Source organism: Diabrotica virgifera, chromosome 5 (assembly GCF_917563875.1).
Source record: "Diabrotica virgifera virgifera chromosome 5, PGI_DIABVI_V3a".
In the NCBI taxonomy this organism is placed as follows: Eukaryota; Metazoa; Arthropoda; class Insecta; order Coleoptera; family Chrysomelidae; genus Diabrotica; species Diabrotica virgifera.
Genome location: NC_065447.1, coordinates 176,977,574 through 177,002,763, shown reverse-complemented (window position 1 = coordinate 177,002,763; position 25,190 = coordinate 176,977,574). Strand labels below are relative to the sequence as shown.

Genomic DNA, 25,190 nt, shown 5'->3' with positions numbered 1-25,190 from the left:
TTCACCCCCGAGAAGGGGTGAAACTTACCCCCAGGGCAAAAACACACATCGGCACAATATCACTTGTTTTCTTTGACATGTTAGCTATGTGTGCGCCAAATTTCATGTAAATCCAAGCGGATCTTTAAAATTTACAGCCAACACCGTGAGTAAATGGACTACTACCGTTTTATTGGCTTTCCTTTTTCCACTTCATAACCAGGGCCGGATCTAGGAACCGCGTGACCCGCAATGCGGGGGGCCCGGTCGGCAGAAATATAATGGGAAACAAAAACCTATATTCATTTGAAACAATAACAAATCAGTTTTATTCTTTGATTGCCGATACTACACAAGATCTGTCCAAAAAAAGATCAAATGATTTGTTGTGCATTTTATTAATTTGGCAGAAGAAGTGTGGTAAATGATAATTGTCCAAAATTATTATTAAAAATTGAAGAAGGTTTTCTTTGATTTTTTCATGTTCTTGATGCAGATACCCAAGGCATTTCTACTTCAATTGTGCAAACATTACAGAATTTTTAAATATAAAATAAGTGTAGATACCAAGGACATGATGGGGCCTCTGTGATGTCGGGAGTATGCACAGGCGTGCAGACCAGGGGCGGGATTACTAACACTCGATGCGAGATCGCAAAACGAACCGTAGGCAAACGAATCGAAGCCAAAAAGTGATTACGAACTGGGTTCGAGTAGACTGTCAGAAAATTATCGACTATTATCGTATTTTTGAACCTACGGGATAATATTTCGAACAAATGGAATTATTTGCACGTTACATGCCAAGGAATTTCTCTCATTAACCTCAATAATTATTACAATAGAATATAAAATAAAGTTTTTATTACATATTTAATTATTATAAACGTTTATTTTATATTCTAAGGATGATACAGTGATAACGTGTACCTAGATAAATAAATATATGATTTTCGAACTTGAGTAGAATTTGAGATTAATTATGATTTTTTACCGTTATTAAAGATTAAATGGCCAGGGAAAGATGGGAGCCGTTATATAAAAATATTACTAAAGGTCGTAATGGTCACTGCTAACTACCTATTCCCTTCATCGAATTCTGTCTCAGAGCATTCCTTATCTTAGGTTTTCGCCATTAAATCTTACTCTGCAAATATTACAAGGATAAAAATTAACCATGGACGTTTCCTTCACATCTTTTTAAAATAGGAATAAGTATTAGAGAACTTCTGTCAGTGTAATGACTGTATATAACACCTCACTGGCAGATTTAAACAATATGTTTTATTTAATATATTATGTATTATGTATTTAATATATTATTTCCTTACTCTATATTTTGTTGTATTTTAATATTTTAATTCCACAAAAAAAACTAATTTTATTATGGTTTGTGAAATATTGTTTAATATACGTTTAATATATGTTTAAAAATAATAAACTTTTATTCTCTAAGTTAAAATATATGAACAAAGAAAGTTTTTGCTAATAAAAGTGTTATTTCAAAAGATAGAGTATGTGTTTTTATTTTGCAATAAACAAATTTATTTATTTATATCGAAATGTAATAAAAATTAAAATGTATCAATAATTATCAAAGGTCGTTGGAATGCCCAATCAGAGCAAACTATCCGCTGTCCTGCGCGTAGCACCAATAATTAATGTTTATTTAAAAAAATTCCTGACGCCGTGGTGTTAATCGATTTTAATTATGCAAAATTCCAAATAAAATGTACAGTACACTTCTATATGCAAAAAAAATTTCAACTTACTATCTGCTTTATTTTCAGTCCTGTAACATTTTGAAAAAATGAATTTTTTTTGCGAAAGCTGGCTTGCAAAATTCATTTTGCAAAATGTATTGAACCGATCTTAATAAAATTTACAGTATTGTTTTACTGTATCATAAAATTTTTCTGAGTGAAATATGAAGGTTCTAAGTGTAGCATAAATGGTTGAAACACGTAAAATGCGAATACTTGTTTTTGTATGGTTTTTTCGCAATTATTGCTATTTTTCAACAAGGGTGACTATTTTTTAAATTTTTAACCAATTCTATATTGTAGGAAATTTAATTATGCAACTTTTATGTCAGTACAACTTTTCTCGGAAATGAATATTTTTAAGGTTATAATCAAAATACGAAGAAAAAAATCGAATTTTTCCTTAATTTTTTGACATTTTGATTATTTAAACCATGTTCCGGACCTTTTTGAGCGGGAGGATAACTCAAATATTATTATTTGATTTATTTTCAAGCAATTTCTGCAAAAAAATTTGAGTCACCTCTAAACGTCCAAATGTACTAATATTTTTACAGATGCGCCCTGGTCTAATATCGTTTGATTAACGATTTACATTATTTTTAAATTGAAGAAATCAAAGTAAGAAGTAAGTAGGTTATGTCGTTATATGTATTCACTTTTCTTAATTTTTATACTTGGACCGGCAAGAGAGAAAGTGTTATAGGAGATCAGAGATCTATCAGAGAGAGATAAATAGTTCGAGTTGGCCACTCGACAGGGTCGTCGGTATCGAGCAGTGCCTTCGAGTTGACTCGGATCGACAACGTAGGGAAAGAGGTTTCGTAATCTCTTCCTACGGTAAAACATGGCGGATACGATGCGTATCGAGTGTACGTAATCCGGGCCCAGACTTCGGGAAGTTAAATGACTGCTGATTTTCTAAAATACACAAAGTAAAGAAACAGATCTGAAAAAAGCTGTGCAGACTCAAAAACGAGTAAAGACCGTTTACAGAACATTAGAGATGACTACCCAGCTATAAGAAAAGAAGCTATGTACTAATTTTTCCTAGCTACTGCCATCAAAATGGCAGTTTTTTTTGTTATTTTAAAAACAAACAATTGTTTTTTCAATCAGAGGAATTTTTCTGTATTTCTAACTCTAAAAACATAACCAACTAACATATTACAATTATTATCTAAATAATACACTGTTTTGGTTGTAAATATTTATTTTTTTTTGTATTTTTTTATTATATTTTTAATTTGTTTTTTTATTAATATTTTTTATTATTATTTTTTATTAATTGTTTTTTTTTACTACGTTAAGACATAAACCCAAATGGCAGTTAAACCCAGTCTTTACTAGTACCCTACAGAGCAAAGTGAAAAGCCATTTTAATGAATTAGCAGAGGACCATAGATTTTATGACGAAGAGACCTCTTTCAAGGTCAAGGTGTTCTATGCTCTTTTAGACTTGGTAAGTGGTTAGATTGCACAACGGTTGATAAATTTTCATGCATATTTCCTACTGTGCTTGGCAAACTGACAAAGGATGAAATTATGCAAAGAGCAGGAAAGCTTCAAACGAAGTATGACAATGACATTGGCCCTTCTCTGCCATTGGAATTAATTTCTCTTCGGGAAGGGTTGAAAACTGAAATAACAACCATAAAAGCAGTACATATGTATAATGGCTGCCTACTGATTAATCAGTTCGATACACTATCCTCAAATAGTTGTCCTCAAATACTGAGTGCACTACTGTTATTTTTGACGCTGTCTGTTTCGGTTGCATCGGCTGAAAGATCATTTTCAGTGTTAATAAAAATGATCTTTCCTAGAAGTAAGTTTCCAACAGAAAATGCCTAGAACTGCCCATGTGGGGCCCATCGTGTGGTTTGCAGGGGGTGGGGCAAAATTTGTAGATCCAGGCCTGTTCATAACGACTGTATAGTGTTATAACTTAGCAATATAAGAAAATATGCTGGTATTTTAAAGTCGCTAATAGCATTATAAATATTTTAGTAATGCCGCTTCGTAGAAAGTTAGTGGCTACCGTCAATAATTTAGTTGAAAGAAATACTATTTGCTCTACACTCATCGCATTGATTCCGTGACGCTTGACATGCGCCTCAATTGGGGTTAATTATTAAGATAGTCTTACAAACTAGTTAATATTTCTTGATAGCTATTTTCATACTGGCGTGTGAGTTTGAAATGCTTTATCAAAGACAAAGTTGATCCTTAAAAATGTAGTGAAAGATTCACTTTTGGTACATTTTTTTCGTTTATAACAATGGGTATGTACTTATTTTAATAAGCAACATTATTCGTTATTTTTTTTTTATAAAACTATAACATTTTTGTCCATTAGAATATAATTGTTTTCGAATATACAGTGTATCTCATGCTCTCTATTATTATAGTAACATATTTCACTACCTTATTATTTATTCTACTCTTATTTTTTTCTATTGATTTGGTACCTAATACTTTGCTGCAATTGAACACCGGTGGCGGACACCGGTGTCAGACACCAGTGTGTTAGTCTGAAAGGGTACTTACTCCTTCGAAAGTATATATTCCAACCATTAGATCTTCGGGTTTCGTTACTTCATTATTGTCTATACATGACACCTTCATATCATATCTATCTATCTAATTAGCCTTCTTCGGTCCATCTTTGGACATAGGCCTCCCCAATCCTTTTCCATTCTTCTCTGTCTGTCGCTTCAGTTATCCACTTACAGCCCACGTGTTTCTTGATATCATTTGCCAATCTTATTTGTGGCCTTCCTCTGCTTCGTTTATATTCCCACGGCTTCCAATTTATGAGAATTTTGTTCCATCGGTCTTCTTTTTGCAAAATTCAAAATATTCAGGTGGATAAAAACAAGAAAGAAAAACTGGAACGAACATGTAAACCGAATGGAACCAGATAGATTAGCGAACATCTGTAAAAACAACAAGCCGTATAGCAGAAGACCCGTTGGAAGGCCGCCGAAAAGGTGGAAAGACAATGTACAGTCAACAACAACTGAAACAGAATTAGAGGCAGACAAACAGGAGTAATCCTAGTCGCGCGAAGAAGAAGAAGAAGAAGAGGTCTTCTTTTTGTCTTATAGTGTGTCCGGCAAATCTCCATTTCAACTTTGCAACTTCTTGTCTAACATCCCTAACTTTGTTTTTTTCTCTTATCCACTCGTTTCTCTTTTTATCCAATAGTCTTATGTGCAACATTTGCCTTTCCATTGCTCTTTGCGTTTTTATGATCTTGTCCATGTTTGCTTTTGTCAACGTCCACGTTTGGGAACTGTGAGTGAGAACAGGAAGTACGCATTGATTGTATACCTTGGTCTTAAGATGTTGTGGATATCTTTTGTTTTTATGGATGTAGCTTAGTTTTCCTAGTCTAACTCGTCTTTTGATCTCTGCTGTTTGGGTTTCCTTGTTATAATTTGACCCAGATATATATAATCGTGAACTTGTTCTATTTCATCTTGTCCGATCCTCATTGTGATGTCCTCATCTGTATTTGTTATTATTTTGGTCTTGCTGTAATTCATATTAAGGCCTATCTTTCTTCTTTTTTATCGGTTATCGGTCTTTTTCTAATTCTTCTTTTTTATCGGTTATCAATACGATGTCATCGGCGTACCTTAGGTGGTTCAAGCGTTGTCCACAAATTTTTATACCTTTTCCTTCCCATTCTAATCTTTTAAGGATATCTTCCAGAGCCTAATTGAAAAGGGTCGGTGATATTGTGTTACTCTGTCTTACACCTCTATTTATTTGAATTGATTGTGTTCCTTCGTATACTTTAATTGTTGTTGTGGCTTCTTTATATATATTGGCTATTAGGTCTGTATATCTGTGGTCAATTCTGCTGTTAATCAAAGAACTTTTCACTGCCCAATGTTAGACACTGTCAAAAGCCTTTTCGAAATCTATGAACGCTATATATAAATCCAGCTTGTTCTTTCGACTGGTATCCGTCGAATTTTGTCGTCAATCTATTGGTTAAAATTTTTGTTAGGAGTTTATACATTACATTGAGGAGTGTCCTTCATATACTTAGTTTGATTAGTATTAATGTGTAGCCCCATTATTTTTGCTGCTGTCTCCAATGATTGGACCAGGTTGTGTCTGGAAAATTCTTGATACTCCGTTCGGCAATCTAAGTAATAAAAGTATTGATCACACATGGCAATGCAGAGAACAACATCTAAAGCTGATATTAATGCTACTGTTACAAAATAAGCTTTTCATTTTGAAAAACCCTTGTCGGGCTACCTCTATTCTCGCTCTTACTTTTGTTTATAATCAAGTTGATTGTTGAACCAGCAACCAAGATATTTGTATTGGTTTACGTGTTCAAGCTGTTGGTGGTTCACATATTATATTGGAAGGGGTGAATTTTTGTTCCTTGATATATTTATAACTATTTCTTCATCCTCATTTTTCACAACTCTCAGTAACCCTATTTAACAGTATGTATCTGAAGACTATGTTTCGAATTTCGAATCAGTCATTAAAACCGTTTCATCTGCACAGCTGATGTTATTTACTCTTTTACTGTTTATCCTGATTCATTCTGAAGAGGATTAACATTATCGGTGATAGCACACAACCATGTCTGACACCTCGTTGTATTTCAATTGGCTTTGACGTGTTACCATTGGTCTTATTAGAGAATTAACATATCGGAAAAAAGGGAAAAATTGGGAAAAAAACAGGTTTTTTCCGTTTTTTCCAGACCATTGAAAAAATTGGAAAAAATGGGAAAATTTGAAAATATTTTTTAATTGAGATTAAGAGTACTTAAACTAAGAGACTTTAATTGTAAGTGTCAAAACCGAAACTTCAAAGGTAGAAAGCACATTATTTAACCAAATTGCTCAGTGGTATATTTTTATCTGAGTCTGAGTCTGAATCTTTAGACCAAGCATCTGATTCAGGCTCGATCTTCGTTTCACCATCCTGAACTGATAACACAAACAATATGATTTTTGTCAGTCTCTTTTAAAAGTGGATCTGTCTTTCGTTTATAACCAAATTTAAATGAATAGCAACAACTTATAAATTTTATTCTGTGATAACATATTTTTTTTAACAAAATGCCGAAACCCAAAAGACTCCATTTTCAAACAAATAAATGTTTAAAAATAACAAAATCTTTGAATTTCTTAGTTCGGAAACAGATTTTCTCTTATACCTATTCCCATTATTCTAAAAATTGCAAGGAAAAATATTTTTTTACTTGTATATATGAGGCCGGGTAAAGACCAGTTCCTTTCTGAAGAGGCGGAAGATGGAGGTCCATTTAAACTTCGGGAGGCAATTGGCATAAGTGGCTGCGATGTACATAAACCTTGCTACCATATAACGGGATTAGTACTACATATTTGCACTATCCCATAAAGAATTTCGACTAAAAAATCCAGTTTTTGTTCTAAATTGGGCTAGATTTGCCACTACCTTCCCTACATCTAGGTTTAGGCCCAGTCTTTTCACCTCCGAATAAATAGTTATCGGGAAGTTTATCCAGCAGATTACATGTAAATATGTCAAATAAACTTCCCGATAACTAGTTATTCGGAGGTAAAAAGACCGGGCCTTAGTGAACAAGCCATTTCAGAAATGAAGTCTATGGCTTCCATTAGTTGGTCTTCATTCAATTATTCTTCTTTAAAGCAAGCATCAAGAGGCTGCAAAGTGAATCAGCTTAGAACAAAATTCGTATCGTTTGTCAACATACATATTTTAGCAAGCTTTTGATAAGAGAACTAGTCTGGTTAACTTGTTGGGGAATATTTTTTAATATTGTGTCTTTTATATACCTACTTAAAGACAAAAGGCACTTCTGCTAATATAGATCTATCGAAGTCAACTCAATTTATCGGTTTTGATACGGGATGCAGAATTTGTTTAGTATATTGTAACAAATGTGAATTTTTCCGTATTTTTCCATTTTTTCCTGTTTTTTGCCGGAAAAAACAGGTTTTTTCTGCACCCAATTTTTCCGTTTAAATCTCTAGGTTACCTTATGGAAAATTATTTTTTCATATTTGAAAATATTGCCCTTTTTCACAAATTCTAAAAAAAAACAAAGTTGTGCTAGGCCCTAAAAGTACTAAATATGTAATATAGAAAATGTGATTGGAATAAATGGAGAGGTTGTGATCAACCTGAGGTATGCGGATGCCATTGTCCTTATACCGGATAGTACAGAGGAACTTAAGACAAACTAAAAAAAACGCAAGCACTAACTATCAGTAATAACGATGTCAACAACACACAATTTAATGGCAACAATGTAGATCTATGTTAACGATGTTAACGATGTCAACAACACACAATTTAATGGCAACAATGTAGATCTCCGAATATCTGAGAGAATAACATATTTAGGATGCTCCTTAAATAAAGACCTGGGAAAACTCAAGAGAAAAAAGATGTTGAATCGAAAAATCAAGAAGCACATTCAATAAGATGCATAAAGTGCTCTTTAATATCTCCCTAAATATCCATACCCGAATAGAGAATCTGATATGCTATGTACTCTCGATTTTGCTTTACGGAGCAGAAGCGTGGACTCTCACAAACTCATGTAAATGCATAAATTCACTTGAGATGTGGCACTATCGACGCATTTTTAAAGGCTGATGGATATAATATGATATATTTAGTTAAATTATCTTACAACGCGTCGGTGTGTCGGTGGAGAACTAGGATGCATAATGAGAAATGAGAAATACTTACCACCTTATTTAGCTTATTCTGCAGGAGAAAATGGAAGATCAAAAATCGACGGAACGCAGAAGAACATCGTAGCTGCGGCAGTAGAGTAATGTGGTCCAATGTGATAGCCAACTTTAAGAAGATGAATTTTATTTACTTCTTGAATACATTGGCCAGAGTATTAGCAAAGAAGCATAATTTAACATGTGTGATTGGCAGTAATTTTGTTAGATCAAATGATGTTAAAAGTCATCTGCCCGTCCAGTAATTAGTTCAGCCATAACAAGAGATACAGAGACTCTGATGCTCTGATGAGAGATTCAGATTTAGCATTAAAAGTCATGCGAGTTTTTTTTATTAAGTAAACCGCGTCAACCATGAAAGGTTATTGGCGGGGAAGAGTTGTATACATAAAATCAGATATTTGCTTATAACAACTAATTACAATTGAGAACTTAAGCTTATTTTTATATTAGTAGATTATATATTATAGATTGTACAATTTAGTTAGTTTTAGAAACTTAGTCACTTTATCACACTTACTATAGTTCGGAGCACTTTTCAGATCACTTGGTAAATCACTTTGAAGTCGTTTCAGGTGATAGAGTGGGCAACTAACAATAATGTGTTCGATTGTCAGAGGAATATCACAAACATAGCACAGTTTTTGTTGTTCTTTCTTCATTAGGTACTGGTGGGTTAACCTGGTATGTCCTATTCTCAATCGGTGTTGTATGACTTGATCTCGTCGTTTTCGTGGCATAATCCCTTTTGGTCAAAACAGTCTTTTCCAATAATCCCTTTTGGTGACAAATTTGGGTTGATGCATTGTAGTTTGTTGTCGTCAAGTTTTTTCCATCTTTCGAGCCATATTCTTATTGAAAATTCTTTGATGGTGTTTTGAATGTCGGAATGAGGAATTTCTAGGAGCTCTTTATCTGGTCTATTCGTATAGCAGGCTTCTTTAGCTTCCCGATCAGCTTTTTTATTACCTATTATGTCTACATGAGATGGAATCCAAACAAATTCTACCCGTTTATTCTTACTGCAAAGTTCTTCTACATCAATTTTAATTTGGCGTAGTATTGGGTGGTTTGGGTAAACCCTTAATATTCCTTGTACTGCGCTTAAATAATCTGTGAAAATGACTGCTTCCAATTTGGGCTGGTTTGATATATGTTGGAGCGCTTTAGATATGGCATACAATTCGGCGGAATATATGGAGTACTCCTTAGATAGCTGTAACTGATGTTTAATTGTTTCGTCAACGAAAGCTGCGCCTACCGTTTTCATTTCAGAAGTTTTTGGCGCATCTGTATATATTTGGTAATATCTTTTGTGCTTGTCTTTAATCTCTGGAAACCGTTGTAGAATTATATATGATGAATTATCAGATTTAGGATACAATAGAAGATTTGTATTACATTTGGGGAGTTTTATGGTCCAAGGAGGAGGGTAGTTTATTTCATTGGAAATAACTTTCGAAAAATTGAAACCTGTGATTCTTTTACTAAATTATGCAAAAAGAAAGGGTTTTTGTTCAAAAATTAAATGAAAATTGTCAGAAAATGTGTAGGAATTGAATGTTCCACTGAATAATAGCCATTTTGTTAACTTTTGTTTTTTTTTTGTATTTATCGTTGGAAGGAGTATTTTCCTGTGATGCATCAGTATCTTCAGAGGTGTCATCATGAATACTAAAATCTTGGTTTATTTTACTAAGTAGTTTTTTCTTGATTATTGTAATTCTAGATTTAATTGCTCTTTCGTTCAACATGGGATATATTTCAGTTAGCATATGTCCCAACTCGTGTATATCCTGTGTGTATTCTAGGGCCAGTTCTAGTGAGGTGGAAGAACCGTAAACGTCTTCTAAGAATGCTAGTAATTGGGTGTAATTTAGTCCATATGTACATTTGTTTGACTGGTTGTAATAATGACTCAATATTAGTAGTTTCTGAAGTGGATTTGTCTAATTTGATAATTTTTTTCTTCTTTTTAATTTGCACTGGTTTTGGTTTCGTGTATTCTGTTGGTATAGTTTCTGTAGGAGTGGAGCAAGTTGGGGATGACACTTCCGAGTGAGATGTGTAATTTGATTTTGTGTTCGGGGCTAGTAGATGGTATTTGTGGAAGAAAATTTTCCTCCGTTTGGGGCTTTTGAGTATTTTGTGGATAAGAGGGATTTGAGGTACAGTTCGAGGAAACGTGACCAATTTGGTGGCATTTGTAACAAGTTAGTTTATCGGAAAGAAAAATTTGGTACGAAATATTTTCAAAATCAATTAGGACGGAGTCGGGTACAGTAAAATTGTCTATAGGTGCAAAGTAAACTTGTCTTCGAAAACTAAGTACATGGCTGTATTGCGGGTCTTGTATTCCAGCTCTAAGGAACGAAATCGGAGACATTAATTTAAAACCAAGATTGATTAAAGACTGCTCCATTATGTTATGGGGTCTAGATGGACATACTTGGGATAGAACTAATCTATTAGAGGGTGTAATTAGTTTACGTGCTTTGATTGTATGTTCTTCAATTTTAATTTCACCATTTTGACTTAGAAAATCATCTACGACTTGTATGCTTGAAAGGTAGATGCATATTCTTCCATTTGACATTTTGGATGAGAACAGCACATTTTTTGGATGGACTATAGTTCCTACTGCAATGGTGTACTCTTCTGTTCTCATTCCGTCTACTGCCGGTAAAATTATGGCCTGGTTTTTTGTTGGGAATTTTGTTAATGGTTGTTGCTTAGTGATGGTAGAATAAGTAATGTTTTGCTGATCGGGATTAATTGATGGACCCCTGTAGTCAGAAGTACCACCTGCCATTTTGTCAAATTTAATCTTTTATCTTTTTTTAAATTTAAATTGAACTTTCATTTCAATAATTTTAATTTGCGTAGGTCCAACTCTGTTTATTTAAAAGTAAATAGTCGATCTAGTAATTAGCAAGATAATGCCAATAGTTGAAACTAGTTTTTAAATAATTAATAAATACGAAATATAAATAATGTTCTTCGTATGTATATAAAAACAATGCTTGTAATCAAACTACAGTAGACTCCCGTAAGTTCGGCCTCGGTTAGTTCGGTCTCCGCTTAGTCCGGCCGGCTCTCTGAACTCTGAGAATTAGTCACACACTTGGCGAGCGCCAGCCAGATGCGTGCTCTGCCCATCAAAGCACTTCTACTGCTTGATAACGCGCCTACTCACCAGGAAGGTCTTCAGTGTCTTCAAAAAGAAATTAAACTGCTGTTCTTGCCACCCAATGTAACCAGTTTTCAACAGCCAATGGACCAAGAGGTCATTGAGTGCATCAAGAGAAAGTATCGCCGAAAACTGCTTTCTGAAGTTATTTCCAAACTGGAGGCTGATGACAAGTTAGATCTCTTAAAAGTGCTGAAGTCAGTTAATATGAAGGATGTTATGTAGGTACATGTCGGCCAAGGCATACGACGAAATACCACCGTCGACGTTTGTAAAGCCTTGGAAAAAACTTTGGCTAAATATAAAAGATAAGATTGACCAAGCAAACACATCAACAGATGAGCCAAATAACATTCTTGTTAACGAACCTGATGGTAATGCAGCTTTATTGCACGACCTTCAGCAACTACCGAACTGTGGTCCCATTGTTGAAGAAGATGTTTTGGATTGGATCAACTTTGAAACGGAGCTACACAACGAGGTTTTGAACGACGACGAAATCGCCGAGTGTCATTCGCCAAGAAAACAAGAAGGATAACGACGCAGATGCTTCAGAGAATGAAGAGGAAGAAGAAGAAAATAAAATGAGCCACGCTGAATGCAAAGCAGGTTGCAACTGACAGCTACCTACGTCGAACAGCAAAAAGAAGGGACTGCCATCGATGTACAGTGCCGGCAAAAAAAATCTTTGCCAAATAAATCACCAAATTTGAAAACAACTTGCATGCGTTCTGTATGCTCTTGTAGGGGAGGGGGGATAGCGTACTTGCGTCGGCAATTATCTGTAGTTTACGGACCGTTTGGCTTATTTAGGTTATTCTGTGCGTTTGCACTGTAAACAGTTGGCTTTGTGCGGGTAGTCAGTGTTAAACATCTTCTCATTTACCGCGTAAAGTTTGAGATCGTCAAATTCTAAATTGAACTTACAAATATGGGTCGAAAGAAACTCACAACAGACGAGAAGGTTCGTGATTTAACATTATTGGAGAAAGGAGACTCTGTAATTACCGTAGCACGTGATATTGGTGCTTCAAGAGGGGCTATTTATCAACTGAAACGTTGCAGCCGAACTTTTCGGTTGATAAATAGCCACTCTTGAAGCACCAATATCACGTGCTACGGTAATTACAGAGTCTCCTTTCTCCAATAATGTTAAAGCACGAAACTTCTCCTCTGTTGTGAGTTTCTTTCGACCCATATTAATTTGTCAGCTCAATTTAGAATTTGACGATCTCAAACTTTACGCGGTAAATGAGAAGAAGTTTAAAGGCGGCTGCACAATTGCCCGGGAACGGTAACGAGAACGGAAACGGGAACGGGAAAAAAGTTAAGCTCTATGTAAATTAATGTTGTAGATGCACAATAACCGAGAACGAGAAGCTGTCCGGTAACGGGAACGGGAAAGTTGACCATGATTCAACTTTCTCGTTCCCGTTGTATTCCCGGAACCAATCAGAAGGCAGTATTAAAAATACTGTCAAATGCCCAATAAAAATTTGTTATTAGAAGTGTGTGACCAAGTTTTATTGACAATTTTTATACATTTTGCATTAAAATAAATGACGAACGACGACTGATTTCTTTATTGGAAAAATGTCCTCATCCGTATGATATTGATATAGATCATTGTACGTGTACTTATATGGTAACTAGATACAATAATAATATAAATATTTGAATGATATGATTTTTATCTTTATGCTGACAAACCTTTGCGATTGCACACATATTGTGTAAATTAGTTCCTAAATTATAAAAAACGAAAATATTATAAAAGCTCGTCATCAAATAAATCCATATTTTTAGAGTTCACAGACATGTTCTTTTAATAAAATTAGAAAAAGATCGTTCCACAAAATTTATTTTGAGAAGAAAAATAATTAATAGCACAAGTGACAGTGACACAAAACAGCTGTTTACCATTTAATTGTGAATCTGCTGATGCTTTCAGTTTCCGTTCTCGCTCCCGTTTCCGTTCTCGTTCCCGTTCCCGGTCAATTGTGCAGCCGCCTTAACACTGACTACCCGCACAAAGTCAACTGTTTACAGTGCAAACGCACAGAATACCCTAAATAAGCCAAGCGGTCCGTAAACTACAGATAATTGCCGTCACAAGTACGATATCCCCCCTCCCCTACCCTCCCCTCCAAGCGCAGAGAGAACGCATGCAAATTGTCTTCAAATTTGATGATTTATTTGGCAATTAGGGACAGAGCCTATTTTACTTCAAATCAGGCCCGAGGCACTACATAATTTTCGGGCCCTTAACAAAAATTTAATAGTAATAATAATAATAATTTTTTGGTAGGGGAGCCCAAGCAGGGATTTTTGCAGTTACTCGAGCGCGTCAGATTATCATATAAGGAGAAACCTGGTACCCTGCAGATGTACCTCTACCATATATTGGCTCTTAACACAGGGGAGTTCGTTAAGGGGGCCCGAAAAAAAAATCTATGCTTAAAAGAACTCGAAATTGTCAGATTAAGATTAAGTACCTGCAAAAGAGTGTATATTTCAAAAATCTGACGATTTGGGCCGGGCGTAAGGAAATGGGTGAGTCCCAAAGTCCCGAAATGCATGACAGATCGAAAAACTAAAAAATATGTACTCAATATTTTTTAAAAATCTATCGAATGATACCAAACACGACTTCCCACGGAGGGGGGGGGTAAATGTAATATTTTAAATACGAATCCCCTGATATTTCGCGAAATGAACATCAGATCGAAAAACTGTAAAATACACTTATTTAATATTTTTGAAAAATCTATCGAGTGGCATCAAACACGACCCCCACGGAGGTGGGGTGGGGGGTTACTTTAAAATCTTAAATAGGAGCCTCCATTTTTTATTGCAGATTTGGATTCCTTGCGTAAAAATAAGTAATTTTTATTCGAAACATTTTTTCGAATTATGGATAGATGGCGTTATAATCGGAAAAAACAATTGTTGGAAAATTAAATTAAAATATGGCAAGCGCCCACTAAAATGGAAAACTTTACTTAACTTTTTTTGGTTTTAGGACCTACTCTTCACAACCCAATAGGTCCCCATAACGCTCGAGTGACTGCACATTTAGCATACTTTGCTCCCCTACCATAATTATATAATAGAAATATAGTTGCAACCGAAATTTAAATTTTTATTAACAATAAATAAAATTTATATTTAAATAATTAAAAATTGTTTAATTGTTTAAAGTGCAAAAACTGCCGTGGAATTTCTCTACTATGTACAGTATATTACTATAAAGTCCTTACGTATATTTTAAACCAGCTTAAACTAGCAGAAAATATAATTGGACGGTATCAGACGGGCTGCAGACGGGGAAGCTCGACAATGGATCAAATATTTACAGTCAAGCAGGTCTGGAGCAAATCATCGGAATTCGGCATTGATGTTAACAATATGTTTGTAGACTTTAAACAGGCATACGATTCAGTCAAAAGGAACAGACTACAACAGACTATAACATATATAAACAGCTTATTTCAGAAAGGGACTCGAGTCATGGACTTTCGAGTCACTAACTTTCGAAATACAAAGATGAGAATCTATAAAATCTAACTCGACCAATAGCATGCTATGGCAGTGAAGTATGGGTCCTGAAAGAAACATCCAAAAACAAACTCGACACATTCGAAAGGAAAGTACTGAGGAGAATACTATAGGACCTGTGAGGGAAAACGGAATCTTCACAATTCGATACAACGAGCTTTATCAACTTTATAAGGAAACACTCCTGTCAGACTTCATTAGAATACAAAGATTGCAATGGGCGGACATGTGATAAGAATGGGAGAGGATAGGCTACCAAAAAGAGCAATGAACGCTAGGATGCTGTTCTCTTAATTTTTGCTGTTTTCGTGTTTCACTGCCACTTAAATGATTGTAACATTTGTAACTCATGATAATAACGAAACGATTACTTAGTTAAGAAAAATAAGTGTTTAAAGAAATTTAATAAAACGACTAATGATTAATGAATAGATTAGTTGAACTAACTAAAAAGCACAGCACTGAAAACTAATATTACATACAAGCAAGCAATACCTTATCTTTTCATAAAACATCAAACTAAAATATTAAATTTAAAAGTGCATTCTGAATTTCTGAATAAGTTTTATGACAATACGTGACGATACTTCTTGTTAATCCTACCCCTACCTCTTATTTCGGAGTGGTGTAGGTATAAATTTTGCTTATTGTTATTAGTGCCGACAAGGCAATCTATACCTACCCTTATTGCAGTTTTATGATACGAATGGTTTATAGTTTTGCGAATAACTCTAACCTAATTTGTTATGATTTATCATTTCCTGTTGAAAATTTCCATAATTTTGAAAATTTATTTTGTTCTTTCAATAAAAATTTTCTTTTAGTGATCTTTCGGGCCCCATTATGATGCGGGCCCTAGGCAGGGGCCTCATGGGCCTAGTGGTAAAATAGGCCCTGATTAGGGATGCGCAAAAATGTCAAAACATCGATATTTACATCGAATGATGTATCAAACGACTAACATCGATTTTACTGAATTATCGGATTGAAAACATCGATGTTTTAATATCGAAACATCGCCCATTACCACAGCAGCCACCTACAGGATCTTTTAATAAAGTACAAATACAGATGACATGTTACATGTCGAATCTTTTATTTTGACAAATAACATTAAATATGTTTGTGTTTGTATTTGTAAAATATAAATAAAACAAATGTACGATTCTATGTTGTTACCTATTTACCTATAAATGAGATCAAACGTTAAAATAAGATCAGTGAAAATGTACAAAAATTTTCCAAAAACATCGCTAAAAACATGGGAGAGATTAAATATCCAGCACGCAACCGCGCTGTTGCCAGATTTACATAGCGGGAATTTTAAAATTTCTAATGCGAATTGGTTTAAAATTTGACATCCGAATCTTAACCTTACTTTTGTGATTATTTATTTACAAATATTATGTAAATAAATTGAAACAAGTATTGTATGTACTGTGTTATAATTTAAAACGCTTAATTATGTTAGTCTTAAAAAAATTAAGGTCAAAAGAGATATACTTGTTTACAGTGCAAATTAATGGCAATTTAGGGATTTACGATTTCATTTGCAGGAAAAACATGGGCAACCTACCCAGTTGGTAAAATTTCAATTCAAAAACTCTTTAGGTAGGTATGGAATAACTTCCACATTATTATTTATTTTTTAAGTATTAAGGTTGATGTTGATCTCAAAGGTAGTTTTATGTAGGTAGATACTAGATAAAAGTAAGCTATAAGTAGTATAACCACAGTATAGGAGGAATTCCTCCTATACTGATAACTTCCCATGTAATCATCTGTTGTTTTTGTAGATTTTACTGTGTGGATGGCACAGGAAGAGAAACAAAATAATATTCAGTACTGCAGTCACAGGAGTACAAAAACATGAAGCATCTTATTATGTATGTATGCCATTCTCAAACAATAATTATTGTACAAAACAAGATAAAGATAGAGACACAGCTTTAAAATCCCAAGGATCCTGCGAAAAGAAAAGTGAAAATGTTGTCTCAATTAATGTAGTATAGATAGACATTTTTCTTTATTTTAGTATTAAATAATTATTTAGAATATTAATATGTATTAGTTTTAATAGTTTTAATATGTATTGTATGAATAATTCCCATCATGTATATGCTAGCTAAAGCAACAAAATAAATAAAAATGAAAAAACATTTCAGTGACGTAGCACCTTCACTTTACCTGGCGGCGAGGTGAGTTATTAGGCAAATTATATTTTCTTACATAATATACTTAAAAATTAATGGTGGTATTATTGTGGTTTATATTGAAAGCCAAAGCAATTAAAATAATTTTTTGTGTTAATTATTTAACACATTCACAGACACGACTGCATATGAAGTCATTTACTCCATAAGAAGACGTGGCTACAGGCGAAGCGTGTCCGTAAATGTGTTAATAATAATAATTTTACATCTATTGTGTTACACATACATTTTACTATTAAAGACAATTATGAAAATGTCAAAAACGCCCACAAAGTGGCTTTAAGTTTTATTACACAGTATGTGGACTTCAAATAGGACGATTATGTTAAGTATGAGCAGAACAAAGACTAACAATTAATGTTTTATTGTCATAGGTTGTCTTTTTTCATTATATTTAATGCATCTTTCTTTAAAATTCAGTAATCCATATATTTCAAATCCTCTAACTGACCAGCAACAGAGTGAAGTCTAAAGGACATGTTTTTTTAGTCTTAATTGGTAGGAGACATAAACATGACCAAAATATGATGTCAGGTTTAATGACCAATTTGCCATCAATACATCACATCTAACTTGAATGACATTAAATTGAGCAATTAGTGACGAACGTTTTATTGTGGTAATTTTGTGACGTAAGACATATAAAGGACGTCTTTAGGATGACATTTTGAACATAGAAAGACATCTTTATGACATGTATTTACGTCATATTCAATTGACATCTGTATTACATCAAGCTAGTTTTTGGGTGTACACAACTAAAAAACAGTTTTTTTATTGATAGGTTTATTTCGTTAAATCAAAACTTAAATGAATATGATTAAAATAAGATAAGAATAACAAATATGATTTGCTACCTACAAATATGTTAGGGTTAAAAAATACATAAAACATGACATTACACACTTTGACCTAAATCTAAACTAAAAAGTTATTATTGTTATAATCGGAGTTAAAAAATATAGTAACAAAATTTATGAACAGGTTTAAGACTGTTCAATAAAGTAATTCCTAGCTATAAAAATAGTTTTTACTTATTATATATCGATACATTTTTGGCAAAGTAACGTAAGTGACATTTTTGGGGAAAAACATGTTTTTCCATTAAACTAACACTATTATTGTTTAGAAGTTACTGCCAAAGTGTAGTAAGCCTAGAATTACTTTAAACATAATATATATGTATAGGCTTACTACACTTTGGCAGTACCTTCTGAACAATAATAGCGTTAGTTTAATGGAAAAACATGATTTTCAAAAATGTCACGCTACTTTGCCAAAAATGTATCGATATGTCGTATACAAAAGAGGTAATTAAATTCTTATAAATATATTTCTGAAAACATTTGTATCCTGTGCCGCATATGGTTGATTTATTAATTTTCATTATAAAAATAAAATAAGTACATAATTAAGATATTTAATACAAACAAGACAGTTCGAGAATTAATTACTAGACTAGATTACCTAGAGAAAGAGAAGAGAAATATGATTATGTCATCGTAACAGGTTTGGATATGGACGCTGAGGAACCGGAAGTGTTGAAATTGTCTATGGGAAAAATGATAAACTTTACAGATACAAGTAGAGATTAAATCAGCTCTTAAGATAGAAGAGAGAACATCTCTGCATTTCGTGTACTAATCAAATACTAATATCTAAAAATATTTAAACTGATTGTTGTGCAGGAATATTACAATACATACAAGTAACATTTTAAAACACATTATGGGCATATTCAAAAATGTAAGTAAAATATTTACATATACACAATATAATTTAAAACAAAAATGTTCATTTTTTAAATATTATTGAGACTTGATTTACTTACAAGAAAAGATAACACGAACATTAAACACTCCTATGACATTGATTTGAAAGATGGATGCAGGCACAAAGATGACGCAACCAGTGTTCATTTGTGGGTAAGTGAATGCTTACAGACCGGGTTATGTCCAATATTATTTTACAAACAACAGGGCATACTAATTGAATCGTTTATTTCAGAAAGAGGTCAAGTGACAAATCTTGACAAAATGAGTGCAAAAAATTAATTTTTTTTCTTAAACAATTTACCTAACAAGATACATTTTTAAAAAATACAACATTTTTTGACAAATACTCCAGGTTGCTAGGTAGAATTTTTATTTTATAAAGTGATTGTTTGTTGAATGTAAACAGTGTGTAAACTTGATTTTCTCAAAAGTGGATACTTGTGACTTGACCCCTTTCTGAAATAAACGATTCAATTATTGATAATCCTCCCGAATTAAACAATAATGATTTTTGTCTTATGTGTTTCCATGAATGCTGTGCAAAAGGAAATATTAATTAAGTTTGGTAAATCGCTTATCACAATTGATGGAACTCATGGGCTCATTTCTTATGACATTGAACTTATGATAGTATGGATTTCCCATTGCTTTCTTATGTTCAAATACAAAAGATACTTTTATTTACCAACTTTTTTTGAAAAAATACATGAGTGTGCTGGTATTATATAGTCAAATGTTTTCATATCAGACATAACTAACACTTTTTACAATGCCTGAATGTAATGGGTTCTGTTCCTAATAGACTGTTATGTCCCTGGTACATAGACAGGGCATGGCAAGTAAATCTTAATGAAATATCTGATTCTGAAAAAATCCTATGTATACAAGACATTGAAAGAGCTGCAATACATGTTAGATTCAGATAGAGTATTAATAGGTGTTTGGGTAAAATTCTAAATGATGCAGATACATACAATTTTGGTAAGTATTTCCAGCAGAACTACTGTAATAACTTCCAACAATGCACCTATTGTTATAGGAAGGGTTATGGAATTAAAATACCAATAATATGGCCATTGAAAATCAGTTGTTATTGTTTTTAAGGAATAAAACTGTTGAAAGGGTTATAAAGCTTAAAAAAGGTAAACCTGTTGAATGCTCCATAACGTCTAGATACCGAACTGTATTAGCTTGCTATTTTGCAAGATAATAATGTGTATATACTAAAAGAAAAAAAAACTGAATACCTTGTTCAAACACAAAAAAACTTGCTGCTCTAAAAAATTAAATGCAATGTCTGCAATATATGTATACATTCATTTAGTTGTTCCTGTATAGATTATTCAATAAAAAATACCATATATAAACACATTCATTATGTAGCAATGCAAGATACTGCAGATCGCATTCAACCTTAAGACTTTTCATTTTCTAAAAACTAAACGGTGTCAGGTGATGTTGAACAGCTGTTTTCTTATATCTCTACTATGTACTCCTGTGACTGCAGTACTGAATATTATTTTGTGTCTCTTCCTGTGCCATCCAGACAGTAAAATCTACAAAAACATAACAGGTGACTACATGGGAAGTTATACTACTCATAGCTTACTTGTATGCGCCATTCCACAAATATACGTCTGTTCTATGGCTCTAAAAATTATTCCAATAAACAAGAATGGAATTTGCAATTTAGTTTAGTACTTCTTATGTTGTACACTAAAATATTCGTTGTCGCGATGGTCTGGAACAGATGTATGTTCGTGGAATGGCCTCTATCTAGTATCTACCTACATAAAACTACCTTTGAAATCTAACTTTTTGATATCAACATCAACCTTAATACTTAAAAAATAAATAATAATGCGGAAGTTACCCATACTTGCCTAAAGAGTTTTTGAATTGCAATTTTACCAACTGGGTAGGTTGCCCATGTTTTTCCTGCAAATGAAATCCTAAATCCCTATTTCCATTAAAAAATCATTTGCACTGTAAACAAGTGTATTTTTTGAGCTTCATTTTTTTTAAAGATTAACATAATTAAGAGTTTTAAATTATAACACAGTAGGTACATACAATACTTGTTTGAATTTATTTACATATTTGTAAATAAATAATCACAAAAGTAAGGTTAAGATTCGGATTCGCGAAAACACAAATGTCAAATTTTAAACCAACTCGCATTAGAAATTTTAAAATTCCCGCTAAAAGAAAAGATGTAAATCTGGCAACAGCGCGGTTGCGTGCTGGATATTTAATCTCTCCCTAAAAACATCGACATAAATATCGATGTTCGCCGATATTATCGAAACAAAAAAAATCGATGTAAAAATCGATTATCGAAAGCAGAATATCGATGTTTTTAAATCATCGATATATCGTGCGCATCCCTATTGGCAATGTAAAGATTTTTTTGCCGGCTCTGTAATGATTATTAAAAAGTTGTGTGACTTTGCACATCAAAAATCATTAGAAAAGAAAATTCAGAAAAAAAATTACTGACTTTTTTAAGTGTTTAAGAAGCCAAATCACCAACGAGCAATAATATTTTTAAATTTTATTAGGCCTAGAGGTCTGTAAGTATTGTTTTATAGGTGTTTTGTTTTTGCTAGATCCATACAAACAATAAATGGGCATTTTTTAGATAAGCATCGGTTAGTTCGGCCACTTTTAAGTTCGGCCTAGGGTCCGGTCCCGAGGTGGCCGAACTTACGGGAGTCTACTGTACTGCAAATTTGGAAACTGTAGTTACGTTACAGCTATTAACAGATCACTGTACACTGCTTCTATATATTTCGGTTTACTATTTAAATTTACAATGTTTCTTCTCAAAACTATAAAAGTTGTGGAGCTCAAAGTATTTCGACTTTTCTACCTGAAATTTCAGGACCGGATCCCTCATGCGAGTTAAAATTATCAAATTAGAAGTTTTAGATTTATGAGTTTCATTTGTTCATTTATTTATTGTTTCATAATTTGTTCATTAGGATTTAGTTTAGGTAGGTATTTGTTGCAAACAATAATTTATTTATTTATTGGATTAGAATTAATGTCTAATTCTTAATGGTTTCGTTTTTTTAGATAGAAATTGTACCCCTCCAGCAATAAATGAATTTCCAAAAGATTTATTCTCAAAAACAACTCGGGAACATGGAGCTGTGCTGATTCATATATTCGTTACCATATATCTTTTTACTGCTTTAGCCATGATTTGCGACGAGTATTTTGTGCCAGCGGTAGAAAGAATATGTCATGGTAAGTTATATTAAGATGTTCTTCTTCTTCCACTTCTTCTTCCACTTCTTCTTCCACTTCTTCTTTATGTATAGACATGACTCTGTCTGTTTTTTCAATGTGCCTCTAGTAAGTTGTCGTTCTATCGTTTTCGTGGTCTTCCAACTTATCGTCTTCCTATTGGGGAACCGTCTCTCGCTGTCCTTACTACTGTATTTTTTGTCATTCGGCTTATGTGGTCATTTCATTCTATTCTTCTGTTTCTTACCCAGTTTTTGTCCACCTTGCAACTCCGTCGTATATCTGTACTTCTAGATCGATCCCATAAAGTCTCACCATCGATTTTTCTAAGGGTTTTCATCTCCGCTGTTTCGAGCAATCTTTTTGTCGTTTCTGTGTCTGGTCGTGTTTCTGCCGTGTCATCATCCAACCAATTCACGTCCACTGCTGGACATAGGTCTCCCCCAATTGTTTCCACACTTCACGGTTTTGTGCTGATTGTTGCCAGTTTTTACTAATCCACCTGATATCATCTGTCCATCGTGTAGGCGGCCTTCCTCTTCGTGTCCAACTTGAATCTTTCAGCCTGGCGACGTGTTCTGCCCAGTTCCATTTGAGCCTGGTAATACGTTCTATAACGTTCTGCCGTGTACCTACATATGCCATTATTGGTCTGATGACTGTTTTGGAAATTTTGCTTTTCATTTCGTTCCCGATATTTTTATTTCTCCATATTGTGTCATTCGGGCAACCTGCTGCTCTGTTTGCTCTCTTCACTTGATCTTCCATGTCTGTTTCGAGCCTTACGTAGCTAGATAGTGTGATGCTTAGCTTGCTATTTAAACTCCATCACTTGTTCTATTATCTGACACTCCAGCTCCGATTTACATCTTATTGGATTTGCTGTTATAACCATGCATTTTGTCTTTTTTGGGGAAATTAACATGTTAAATTTTCTGGCGGTTATGTTAAATTGGTGCAGCATACGTTGTAAATCATCTTCACTTTGAGAGATTAGTGTTGCATCGTCTGCATAGCAGATTATTTTAAGTTGTTTTTCTCCGATTTAGTTTCCTGTTTTAGTTCTTACCTTTTTTATTATTTCATCCATGATCAGGTTGAACAATAAAGGACTCAAGGAATACCCCTGTCTTATCTCATTCAATTGGGTCAGTTAGTTCATCTTTACTATTACTTGTATTGTGTTGTTTTGATAGATGTTTTCCATCGTTTTAATTCCTAGAGGTACGTACCTCTTGATCAGATATATATAACAAATGGATAGCGCGTTTTAATTTGACCCTGTCAAATGTTTCAAGGTCCACGAAACATAAATATGCCGGTTTGTTGTATTCTAACGATTTCCCTTGAACTTGCCTCATTATAAATATAGCGTCAGTGCATGATCTTCCCGACTTAAAACCTTGTTGTTCTTCTGCTAATGTTATAATTTCATTCAGTTTGTTTGTTATGTTATCACTTTGGTTGTTAATTTTAATGTTATGTAAAATAAGTTAATTACTCTGCAATTCTCCGGGTCCGATTTGTCTCTTATTTTAGATCAAGCATCCTAATACCTCTCCGAAGAGAGGTATTAGGATGCTTGATCTCCATTCTTGTGGTACTTTGTTCTGTTCTATTATTTTTTGTATTAGTTTTCTTAGTAGTTTAGTCAGATCTTGTTGTCCTTACTTTAGGAGTTCGTTCGATATTCTGTCCTCTCCTGGAGATTTTCTCTTTTTTAATTTTCTTCATGCTTTCTTTACCTTCCCCTACTCGATGTATATTTCCTCGTTTGTCGTAACTTCAGGTGTTGAAGGTTTATCGCCGCCTTTAGCAAATAGAGATCGGAAGTAGTCTGCCCATGTTTCCTTCTGAATGTGTTTCGTTTTTATTAATTCATTTATCTCCTTTCTTTGTCCTATGATCATTCTCCATACTTCTTTTTGTGTAGCCGTAGTAGTCTCGTTCCATCTGTTTTGAGAAACTCTACCAGTGTTCGCTTTTTAATTGTCTCACTAAAGTATTCGTTTCATTTCTGATTCGTTTGTAGTAGGTGTATGATTCCTGTTGTGTTTGTTTTGTTTTGTATTTTATAAAGGCTTTCTTCTTTTCTTCACATTTTATCTCCACTTCCTCTCTAAACCACGGGGTTTTCTTTTTTAATATGTTAGTATTCGTTACTTTTTTTTTGTATTGAACACTTCTTGAAGCTCATGATCATGGTTTTGTTTGGTGTATTCATGTATTGTACTGGGATTACTTTTTATTGTAGTTAGCAGAAATCGAAGACTTCAGATCCTTTTTTATAAAGATGATTCCATTCATGCTCAAGTTCATGCTCATGCTTCACATAAGCAAGTATACTATAGTAACCACCTATCCTATGGGTCCTATCTATCCAACAGTTTCTATTAAGATGTTTAATAAATAGTAATATACTTGTCAAGCGAAAGCTTTTAGGTCTGGATCCCCCGTATGAAAAAAAAAATGATCAATAGCAAGCTGAAAATTTGTTAATAGCTTAAGGGTGTCTATTCGGACAAACTTTGATATATGGGAACACTGGAACAGGGGAAGTTTTAATTGTGGAACAGGTTAAAAATTTGGAACGGTCAGACCACGAAAACGTCACATGTATTTTGTCCGACAGAACTTCCAATTGATTTATTACCCTCTCATTAAACTCTCATGCAAAAATCAGACTGTTATTTATCACCTGTCATAATTCC

The 25,190-nt window shown here is 33.7% G+C and overlaps 1 protein-coding gene across 3 annotated transcripts in view; it reads left to right on the top strand.

Moving 5' to 3' along the window:
• The first annotated feature begins 3,872 nt into the window (after positions 1–3,872).
• LOC114328551 (sodium/potassium/calcium exchanger 3-like) overlaps positions 3,873–25,190 on the top strand; it is a 46,364-nt gene continuing 25,046 nt past the window's right edge. For 2 of the 3 annotated variants that reach the window (XM_050651684.1, XM_028277422.1), the window contains exons 1-2: positions 3,873–4,027; positions 22,306–22,479. In XM_050651684.1, the coding sequence (XP_050507641.1) occupies positions 4,024–4,027; positions 22,306–22,479 (178 nt within the window). In that variant the 5' untranslated portion in view covers positions 3,873–4,023. The remainder of the gene's footprint in view (positions 4,028–22,305; positions 22,480–25,190) is intronic. The other variant, XM_028277424.2, reaches the window with a different exon arrangement.